Genomic DNA, 10855 nt, shown 5'->3' with positions numbered 1-10855 from the left:
TATATGACAGTTACAGATAACTACATTGTCTGCAAATTCATTAAACCCATAGAATATAATGATGTTATGACAAATATGAGAAATTCGTTATGGTGGTAGGCCTATATATTCCACATTTTAATTATTTAGGGAATAGTGCATCTGACCCTTGATCTAAATAGTTCTGTCTTAAATCAAATGTTGTATATATATTTCAACCCAATTACACAAGACATGTATGACCACTTGAACCGAATCATATAGGCTACTTTTTTGTTTGTTTAGATAAATTGCTCAGAGAGGTTTGACCAACCAGTTAAGACAGACTAGGTTATTTATTTGTACAAATCATCCAAGCACCCCATTCCTAGCCATTTCTAATATACATTTGATTAATATGACTAAATATTATTAAATTGTAAAGAAATTGCAGATCCATCTTTGATTGTCAAAGGAACAGGTGCAGTTCCCTCTTAGCCAATTAGATTTCATAGCATTTTCATCTGTCAGTTGTGGAAGTCTGATTGGTTGATAACTTTTGACAAGGTTTAGTCATTAGTTTAGTTATTGTGTTATAGAGGGGTTTGATCAACCAGTTAGACAGACAGATTACTAGGTTATTTATTTGCACAAATCATCCAAGCACCCCAAATCCCAGCCATTTCTAATATACTTTTGATTAATATAACTAAATATTAAATTGTAACGAAATTAAAGACCCATCTTTGATTGTCAAAAGAATTCCAGCTAATTAGATTTCACGTAGCATTTTAATCGGTCAGTCATGGAAGTCTGATGTGTTGATAACTTTTGACAACGTTTAATCCAGGTGCGAAAATAATTAATTTCTAGCGCAAGTGCTTGGAGAGATTTGCGAGTGCAAAGGACACAGTTTGAGCGCGCACACTTTGAGCGCGAGGAGAGATTCGCGATGGAAACGGACACGTTTTAAGTGCGCGCACACTTTGGGCGAGAACAGCGCATATCTGAGAGCGCGCGTCCGGTTTAGTGCGAGAGCAAAGGAAATCCGCGTGTGAGCGGAGGGATTCGCGCTCGCGCATCATAGCAATGTACTTTAGCGCTACAACAGTGCGCTCTCGACATTTGGCAGTAAAATAACGCCATAGGTCAGAAGTTAACTTTTCCATTAAGGGCAATATTTGCAATCTGCAATTGATTTTAATTGGCTTCTTTTTTTTTTTTTTTACATTGGTAAGGGACAATTACGTTCACAAGTAGTACAATTTCTCATTTCAGTGGATAAAAACAGACTTAGAAACACACACACACAGGTAAAAGTCAAGGCGGTTGATTTGTGTGTGAGATTTGCATGGCTTGGCACACTTTCCCTAAGCAAAGTGTTAATCAGCCATCCCATCTCTTAGACACCTACTGAGAAAATCCTTAACATGCAAAACATGTTCGCTTCCATGTCTTCACACAGATGAAGCATGTGACGGAGCTAACAGTAGATATGTACACTGATCTCGGCACTATTTGCAAATTCCTCATTTATTTATGTAAATAACAGTGCTGCTGCAGTTCCTGGAACCAGAACAGTGTGTCTTGTGTCTCTGTGGGTTTGTGTGTAAAAGAATGTCCATTTCTTCGGTTCAGTCAAATTAGGAAAGAACAGCCACTGAAATAGTTGAACCTCTTGTATCATTAATATGACATATTTGATATGTGTCTACTCTAGCTTCACACTTCTGAGCAATCACAAAGACTTTCCTGACAAATTTGTCAAGGACCAGATTGTCTAAGTAATTAATTAGTAATGATATCCACATTATTTTTAGTCGAAACAACTGAGACAGTTGATACATGAATTAAGTCTTAAGGGCTGTGGAGGCAGAAAATGCATGAGGGGTGAAGAGATTCTGTTGCAATGAGAAGGAGAGGGTAGATTTCTATCACATGACTCCAGCACATTTGTGCCACAGAAACACTCAGCAGTGACGGGTCACCTTCCCCTATAAACACACTCAAACAAACCCTTCCGCAGCATTCTGTCTCACTCTTCTACTGCAAAATGACGTCTTCTACCACCCTCTTTATAGTGAAGACAGCAGAAACTTTCCATTGTTTTTATAATAAGCTAATTATGTTTTCACCATGAGTACAAGAGCTCAGGTTACAAGTTTTGCTCATTTTAGTTTAGTTTTTCTGCCTTTTTTAGTTGATGAACATCTTTTAGTTACCCAATTGAAGGGCTGAGTCCTTATTTTTGTAATTACTGTCTTTGTGTGTGCTACATGAGAACAGATAAATAGTATTTAATATAGTGTTTCATTTAAACAGACTCAACTGACCGTTTCACAATACAATAGGCATTGTGATACAATACCGTCATTTAACATACAGTACTGCATCGCATTACAGCATTATAAATGAACTGCAACTCAAAATACACCAAATGTGCAGAAGAGTGTGAAATGGGCCGGTCAAACAAAACAATGATTTGAAAATACTACACAATGGTTACACTCTCCAGGAAGTCATTTTACCAATGGCTGTCTAACAGATGACACTTAACATTAACCAAAGTTAAATCTCTGTGTGTGTTTGTAAGTGAGCACATACCTCAATATCATTTGCCTTATTGTAGTGCATGTTGAGCACTTTGTAGAGCTCTGAATCACGGCTCACAATGATATCATCAACTGCTGCCACACCGTCATTTATAGCCTGCCTGGCAAACTTCTCCATCTGGATGTAGTAGAACTCTCTAAAGTTACTGAACCACTTTATCAGCTGAGATGTGATGCACCTGTTAAACTGAAACACAAAGAGTGTTAAATACTAATTAGTTAGGTTTTAAAGAATCTCTATCAGTCTGCACTCACCTTCACATCACAGAAGTACATCTTGAGCATGCTAGAGCTTGGGTACCTGGTGTAGAAGAACATCAGTTTGGCCTTCTTCAGGTGATTTGGGGACAGTCCCTCCTGGATTTAACACTAGCAGTAAAGGAAAATATGCCCAGTGCTAAGATTTGCTTGACATTATCATCTCATCACTCAAGGTGTCGGCTCGTCACGTTCAATAAAACATGAAAAACACCACACCAACATATTTTACATCAGAAACTCATTTTACAGGCAAAGCGGGCAACGTCTTTCCCTGTGCCCTGATCCCAAACCTCCAGATGTCAAAGAGATAAAGATATCATTTGCATATCACCTTCAAATGTGTTTGTAACCTTCATTTTAGCAGGGACAGAACACAAATATAGCGGTAAAGGTTTTGGGAGGATCTTTTGAGCATGGCAAGTTAGAAAAGTTTTTCATAGGTGACAATAATCTGATCCGACATTCTTAAAAATAAATCATTATTAGAGACTTTTTGTAGTGAATCAGGATAAGGCAAAAAAAATAACTGGTTTGGAATTAAATTAAATTATAAGCAAACAAACAAAATAAAACTAAGTAGTGTTGCTGATGTTATTAAATAAATTATAAAGGTTTACTATGTCAGACCTTGAAGGGGAAACAGCTTGGCTGTCTGCCAACGCTGCACATTTTCCTCCATACTTTCAGCATTCATCAATAATCAATTTTTATGATAAGCACATTGGAAGTTCAAACTGCACTGTGTGTGACACGCCTGCTATTGTCCTGCATTGACCTCTGCCAGACAACAAAATGGCTGATTGGGCAAATTTTCCAGACAAAGAGGACTGTGCTGCCTCCTTTAAGGCCTCTCTGAGCTCTGACATCCGCGCAAAGCCTTACAAAAAAACTCAACCACTGCCAATATAAAATCGGACAGACAGGGGAGTATATCTGCTTAAAATGCCAACAGCAAGTGAATCCAAATTGTTCAGGTTTATCTGACTAAGAACTTAATATCACATATAGACCCAGTCCACCTAATCCACTACGTAGTCCACTATGTTTAAAGGTCACTGTTTGAGCATGCAAAATTATTTTGTACAAGCTTTAGGCCTCTGTTTTTAACAAATAATGAGCTATACAAAAAAAAAATAAAAAAAATGCTTGATTCTGATTGGTTGAAAGACTCCACAGCTATCAAGAACATAATAATTATGTAGCACAAAGACCACTCTTTAGTTAAAAACCTTGCGACTGCAAGAACTAACTTTTAACTCTGTACAACTGATATTATCAGAGTTACTGGTTGCTGGTGCATGGGTACCTTTTCAGAACTCCTCTTAGCGGTGTAGAAGAACATCAGTTTGGCCTTCTTCAGGTGATTTGGGGACAATCCCTCCTGGATTTAACACTAGCAGTAAAGGAAAATATGCCCAGTGCTAAGATTTGCTTGACATTATCATCTCATCACTCAAGGTGTCGGCTCGTCACGTTCAATAAAACATGAAAAACACCACACCAACATATTTTACATCAGAAACTCATTTTACAGGCAAAGCGGGCAACGTCTTTCCCTGTGCCCTGATCCCAAACCTCCAGATGTCAAAGAGATAAAGATATCATTTGCATATCACCTTCAAATGTGTTTGTAACCTTCATTTTAGCAGGGACAGAACACAAATATAGCGGTAAAGGTTTTGGGAGGATCTTTTGAGCATGGCAAGTTAGAAAAGTTTTTCATAGGTGACAATAATCTGATCCGACATTCTTAAAAATAAATCATTATTAGAGACTTTTTGTAGTGAATCAGGATAAGGCAAAAAAAATAACTGGTTTGGAATTAAATTAAATTATAAGCAAACAAACAAAATAAAACTAAGTAGTGTTGCTGATGTTATTAAATAAATTATAAAGGTTTACTATGTCAGACCTTGAAGGGGAAACAGCTTGGCTGTCTGCCAACGCTGCACATTTTCCTCCATACTTTCAGCATTCATCAATAATCTATTTAAGATAAGATCACACACTGAAAGTTCAAACTGCACTGTGTGTGACACTCCTGCTGTTGTCCTGCTCTGACCTCTGCCAGACAACAAAATGGCTGAGTGGGCAAATTTTCCAGACAAAGAGGACTGAGCTACCTCCTTTAAGGCCTCTCTGAGCTCTGACATCAGTGCAAAGCCTTTTGTGTGACTGTCAAACAAAAAAAACCTCAACCACTGCCAATATAACTTTGGACAGACAGGAGAACTTTTATCTGCTTAAAATGCCAGTAGCAAGCAAATCCATGTTGTTCAGGTTTATCTAACTCAGAACTACATTTAAAGGTCACAGTTTATTATTTTGTACTATAAATAATAAATACTGTTGGATGCTTGAATCTGATTGGTTAAAAGACGCACAGCTATCAAGAATTACAGAATTATTTAACCAGTTTAACAAAGATCACTCTTTAGTTAAAGGGGTCATCGGATGCCCATTTTCCACAAGTTAATAAGATTCTTTATGAATGAAAAGACTTAATGAAAAGTCTATAACATACTTTGGTTAAAATTTTTCACAACTTCTATATGTTTTCTGACTGATTTTATCCCTAAAATGTTCTACTTACAGACTAGAGAGACTAGAAATGGGTTCCATCTAGGTTTGCTATGTTAACAGCTGCTATCGCACACCATGTGTAACCTGAATAGCTTCATGGACTGATTGAATTATGTGACAGTATTTTGTGACAAAATGCAGGTACACTTTAATGCATTTTGCACACAGAACAATAAAAACAGCAGTTGCATTTTGTCAATCACGTTTTTTTGTTCACAAAGTTCAGCACCCAAAATTTAAGTTATTCTTACCATTGTCCGATGAATTTGTCCATAAAATGAAAGAGCAATTTGCTCCTGTGCTGTTTGACTATTGATTAACATTAACATGAGCTATCATTTTAGAGGCGAAGCAGTAATTACATTTTAATTAAATATTAATTAATAATTAGATAAGACTTTATTCTAGGGAATAATGTGCCCTGAGATGACACTTAACATTAACCAAAGTTAAATCTCTGTGTGTGTTTGTAAGTGAGCACATACCTCAATATCATTTGCCTTATTGTAGTGCATGTTGAGCACTTTGTAGAGCTCTGAATCACGGCTCACAATGATATCATCAACTGCTGCCACACCGTTATTTATGGCCTGCCTGGCAAACTTCTCCATCTGGATGAAGTAGAACTCTCTAAAGTTACTGAACCACTTTATCAGCTGAGATGTGATGCACCTGTTAAACTGAAACACAAAGAGTGTTAAATACTAATTAGTTAGGTTTTAAAGAATCTCTATCAGTCTGCACTCACCTTCACATCTGAGAAGTACATCTTGAGCATGCTGGAGCTTGGATACCGGGTGTAGAAGAACATCAGTTTGGCCTTCTTCAGGTGATTTGGGGACAGTCCCTCCTGGATTTAACACTAGCAGTAAAGGAAAATATGCCCAGTGCTAAGATTTGCTTGACATTATCATCTCATCACTCAAGGTGAGCAATTTGCTCCTGTGCTGTTTGACTATTGATTAACATTAACATGAGCTATCATTTTAGAGGCGAAGCAGTAATTACATTTTAATTAAATATTAATTAATAATTAGATAAGACTTTATTCTAGGGAATAATGTGCCCTGACCAGGAACATTTTTAAGACGTAAATAGTAAGTGAACCCCCCCCAATTTATTACTTTTCGTAATTCCCAATGTATGTATATAATGCCAAAAGAAAGAACGAATGTCTAGAGCATTTTTAATATAAATAAGCACCAGTTAAGCTGCGATACCAAAGAGGCCAATAAACCTGCTGCTTTAAACTGACTGTACATGCTACTATACGGATCCATTCAGAATAACTAAACCACTGTCCAGCGCATAATCTAAAACACCTTCAGCCGGCATTCATTATAAAACACTTGTGCTATTAAGCCAAATACACGCTGAAAAAAATAATTTACTGCCATCTGGATGCGAGTCACTATTCTCTCCGCCATCTCTGATTAAATCGTCCGTGTTTTCTTTGCATTAGCGCTGTTTTGAACTTATTACTAATGCATTCCCTTACTGGAATCTTGAACTTTCCAGAAGTTTAACGGTTTCAAATGACCTCCTGGATAGTGTGCTTTATAGTGTCATTTCTATTCACCCAGACACTGACACTTTGACTCAGTACCGGCGACATGTCAGAAGTGCCGGTACACACGAAAAAGTGCGGGTACGCTAAAGACTATAATATTGAAGTACTGCGTACCGGCCCACTTCAAGCACTGCTTTTACTGAAAAGGATATTGTACAGCCTGAGTATGGAGAGATGTCTGACATGTCCTGGAGGTCCCCACATTCAGGTTTGATGAGTGACAGCCCTTCAGCAGTGCTTCTTGGGAGAACTGGTGAGCAAGAATGGTTAAGCATCAGATGCTGGCTGGAAGCCATTTTTGTTCGTAAGCTGGTGGTCTCCCTTGACAGATCCATTAAACCAGGAGAGTCTTTACTAGAATATCCTGTTGATGAGGCACCTAGTGTGCTCTGAAATGAGTAACCCACAAGAGGAAGTGAAAATGGATGACGAAATGATGATGGGGAGATGAAGCCTGTGTTTCCAGAAAGAGAAGAAGGATGTAAGGAGGGATGAGGGTGACCATTCTGAGCTCCAGGATCTGAGGACTGGTGGTGTTCGGATGCAGACTTTCGTACTACCAGTGGTAGTGCCTCCGTCTGATCGTTGGCACAAGGAAGAGGGACCCCGACAAACGAGTCAAGTGGGCTGGGAAAGACAACATCACCAAAGCACTGCAGTCTCTGATTAGCAGTGTGGAAGTTTGGGTTGTTTCCGTTAAAAACAAAGTGGTCCTCATTTGCTGGGAGTGATGGGAATACTTGTAACGGTGGCCGTGGAGGTTTCGAAAAAACATTCACCACAGTGTCTACCACTTGAGACATGGCAGAGTTTAGCTCCTGCTTAAGGGTTTCTGCCAGACGTTTGCCTACTTCATGCATAGACATCAAACCTTTGCTCCTCAAAGAACCTTCCTGTTTGGCCATCTTTCCATCCAGCAATACTTGTTCACGGTGCAGGGCCTTCGCTTCATCCAGAAAGCATCTTGGATCCAAGTCTGCTATCTCATTATCAGATCGATCAGCCACAGAATTTTGAACGAGATATTCATTGATGCCACCATCACCTAACATCCCATCAGATCGTACACTGTCTTCTGAGAGATTCCCTCCATCTGCTTCAGAATCTGTGCTGTCATAGATCTGGAAGAACTTTTCTTGAAACTGTTTCAGCTGTTTCTGCATGTCTTCCAGCTGTAGTTTCAGCTGCCTGCGTTCCTCAACCTTCTGCTCTTTATGTGTGGAAACCATCTGCTGAAAGCTATGCTGCTGCTGCTGAGGTAATTTTTGTTTCCTCTTGTTCTCACGATTGCTTTCTCTTGGACTGAAGGACTGTGCGGTAACGTTGGTTTCTCCCTCTAACTCCCGCTCACAATCCTTTCCACTAGAAATAGAGGTTGCCATCACATTTGGTAAGTGGTTCATTCCACGAATGATATTCTCGACACGAGCACGCTTGGCCTGAAGGTGCTCTTTATTTAGCCGCTCAGAGTCCAAGTGGTCCAGTGAGATTTTTCCAAATGGTGAGAGACACTCTTCAGCGCTCTCCTGGGATGAGTTGCTGCAAGTGTCCTCCTGTAGTAGTTCAGGTTCTGCTTTCCTGGGGACCACTGACTCCCTGCCTCCTGTTCCTCTCATTGCCTTATTGCTCTTCAGTAGGTTTGTGATGATAGTGGCACCAGAAAAGGGTATCATGTTATCCTCATATGAGCTGCCCCTTTTAAGCAGTTTGCGGAGAACATCTGATTTGGCCTCACCGAGCTGAGCCCCTTGGCACTCAAGCACATCCTGCTTCTTACATTGACGGGAGTTCATGGCATCAAAGGCTGCACGGTTGACAGTGATGATGGCAGAAGCTGTTTGTGTTGATGAGGCAGATGAGCTAACAATTCTCTTCACTCCAATGTCCACTCGTCTTCTTTTTGTCAGTCGATTCAGATGGAACTCTGTATCATGGTCTGGCATTTCTGGTGCTTCTACTGACCCATTTCCAACAAGCCTGAACTTTCACACCTTTATCACAGTCACCTATGGACAGAAAAGTGAGAGAAACACAAAATAATCTAGCGTCTTTCATTCTGGAATCATAATATTTCAAATTTCAAAACGTATATGCATTTTTAATAAAAAACAAAAAAATACCAAATATAAATTCTAAAACAAATATCCACCCAAAAAAAAAGAAAGAAAAGCTGTTTGTGTTGATGAGGCAGATGAGCTAACAATTCTCTTCACTCCAATGTCCACTCGTCTTCTTTTTGTCAGTCGATTCAGATGGAACTCTGTATCATGGTCTGGCATTTCTGGTGCTTCTACTGACCCATTTCCCACAAGCCTGAACTTTCACACCTTTATCACAGTCACCTATGGACAGAAAAGTGAGAGAAACACAAAATAATCTAGCTTCTTTCATTCTGGAATCATAATATTTCAAATTTCAAAATGTATATGCATTTTTAATAAAAAACAAAAAAATACCAAATATAAATTCTAAAACAAATATCCACCAAAAAAAAAAGAAAGAAAAAAACTTTATATATATATAGAGAGAGAGAGAGAGAGAGAGACTGCTTATTATATTTTATTTTAGTTCTATTATTAATTTATTATGAAGCAAGGGGAGAGATTTGACTGCAGACATTTTCAAGAAGTGAATTAATTTGATCATGCAGCAGTGAGGGCATCTGACCCTGAGACTAAAGATGCATTCCTCAATCAACAGTTATTGAATGTATTGAAATTATTGAAAAAGTATGTTTTTTTTCATACCATATAGTTTTTTTATGAACAAACATTTAAAAGTGGACAAAAGTGTCTTTACAATAAAAATATGGAAAAATCTTAATAACCAGGACTAAAAATAAAAGGAAAATGCTCATCCAAAGTTCAACCCAATAAAATCTAAATGCCCTTTAAAAAGAATTAAAAAGAAAGTGCAGACCCACTCTGCTAACAATAAAATAAATAAATACATAAATATAAATAAATAAATAAAAACAACCATTGATGTTTGGCCAAATTCATGGTTGGTTTTTAATAAAGGTTTTAACTAAATGACTCTAAAATTGTCATGTGGTGTGACCAATTTACTTACTTACTTACTTACTTGCTTATAAATACCATGCATTATTGGTATCTATGATATAATTTGCTTTTTAATTTTTTTCTGCATGCTGGTTGGACCGCTGGACTTACCATACAATTTTTTGCACATATTAATAAGCAATCTTTTTTTTTTATCTAAAAAAAAAAAAATAATAATAATAATAGAACATTATGCCAAACTAAGGTTTTGCTCTTGAGAATGACATTTTTTAATAGTACATGTGTATCACCCTGACTTTAAAAAAAAATGCTCATTATAGAAGAGTTGAAATCGTGAATTCAAGTCATTTTATATGTGAACTGCTTAGATAGAGTGTTTTTGTGTATTTATTCATTTTACTGAAAAGTGTCACGTCATTGACCCAAATAAATAAATAAAAACAACCATTGATGTTTGGCCAAATTCATGGTTGGTTTTTAATAAAGGTTTTAACTAAATGACTCTAAAATTGTCATGTGGTGTGACCAATTTACTTACTTACTTACTTACTTGCTTATAAATACCATGCATTATTGGTATCTATGATATAATTTGCTTTTTTATTTTTTTCTGCATGTTTCTGCATGCTGGTTGGACCGCTGGACTTACCATACAATTTTTTGCACATATTAATAAGCAATATTTTTTTTTAATCTAAAAAAAATAAATAATAATAATAGAACATTATGCCAAACTAAGATTTTGCTCTTGAGAATGACATTTTTTAATAGTACATGTGTATCACCCTGACTTTAAAAAAAATGCTCATTATAGAAGAGTTGAAATCGTGAATTCAAGTCATTTTATA

At 37.4% G+C, this 10855-nt stretch overlaps 1 protein-coding gene across 1 annotated transcript in view; it reads right to left on the bottom strand.

Annotated features, from left to right (window-relative positions):
- Positions 1–8974, bottom strand: part of LOC107731523 (prospero homeobox protein 1-like) — a 32727-nt gene extending 23753 nt beyond the window's left edge. Inside the window, exons 1-3 of the mRNA XM_016542637.1 lie at positions 7135–8974; positions 6163–6268; positions 2563–2757 (exon numbers count right to left, since the gene is read on the bottom strand). Coding sequence (XP_016398123.1) covers positions 2563–2757; positions 6163–6268; positions 7135–8927 — 2094 coding nt within the window. The 5' untranslated portion in view covers positions 8928–8974. The remainder of the gene's footprint in view (positions 1–2562; positions 2758–6162; positions 6269–7134) is intronic.
- Between the last annotated feature and the right edge of the window lie 1881 nt (positions 8975–10855).

This window comes from Sinocyclocheilus rhinocerous, unplaced genomic scaffold (genome assembly GCF_001515625.1).
Source record: "Sinocyclocheilus rhinocerous isolate Xijiao unplaced genomic scaffold, SAMN03320098_v1.1 scaffold819, whole genome shotgun sequence".
NCBI classification, from domain to species: domain Eukaryota; kingdom Metazoa; phylum Chordata; class Actinopteri; order Cypriniformes; family Cyprinidae; genus Sinocyclocheilus; species Sinocyclocheilus rhinocerous.
This window is presented reverse-complemented; position numbering and strand designations above follow the sequence as displayed.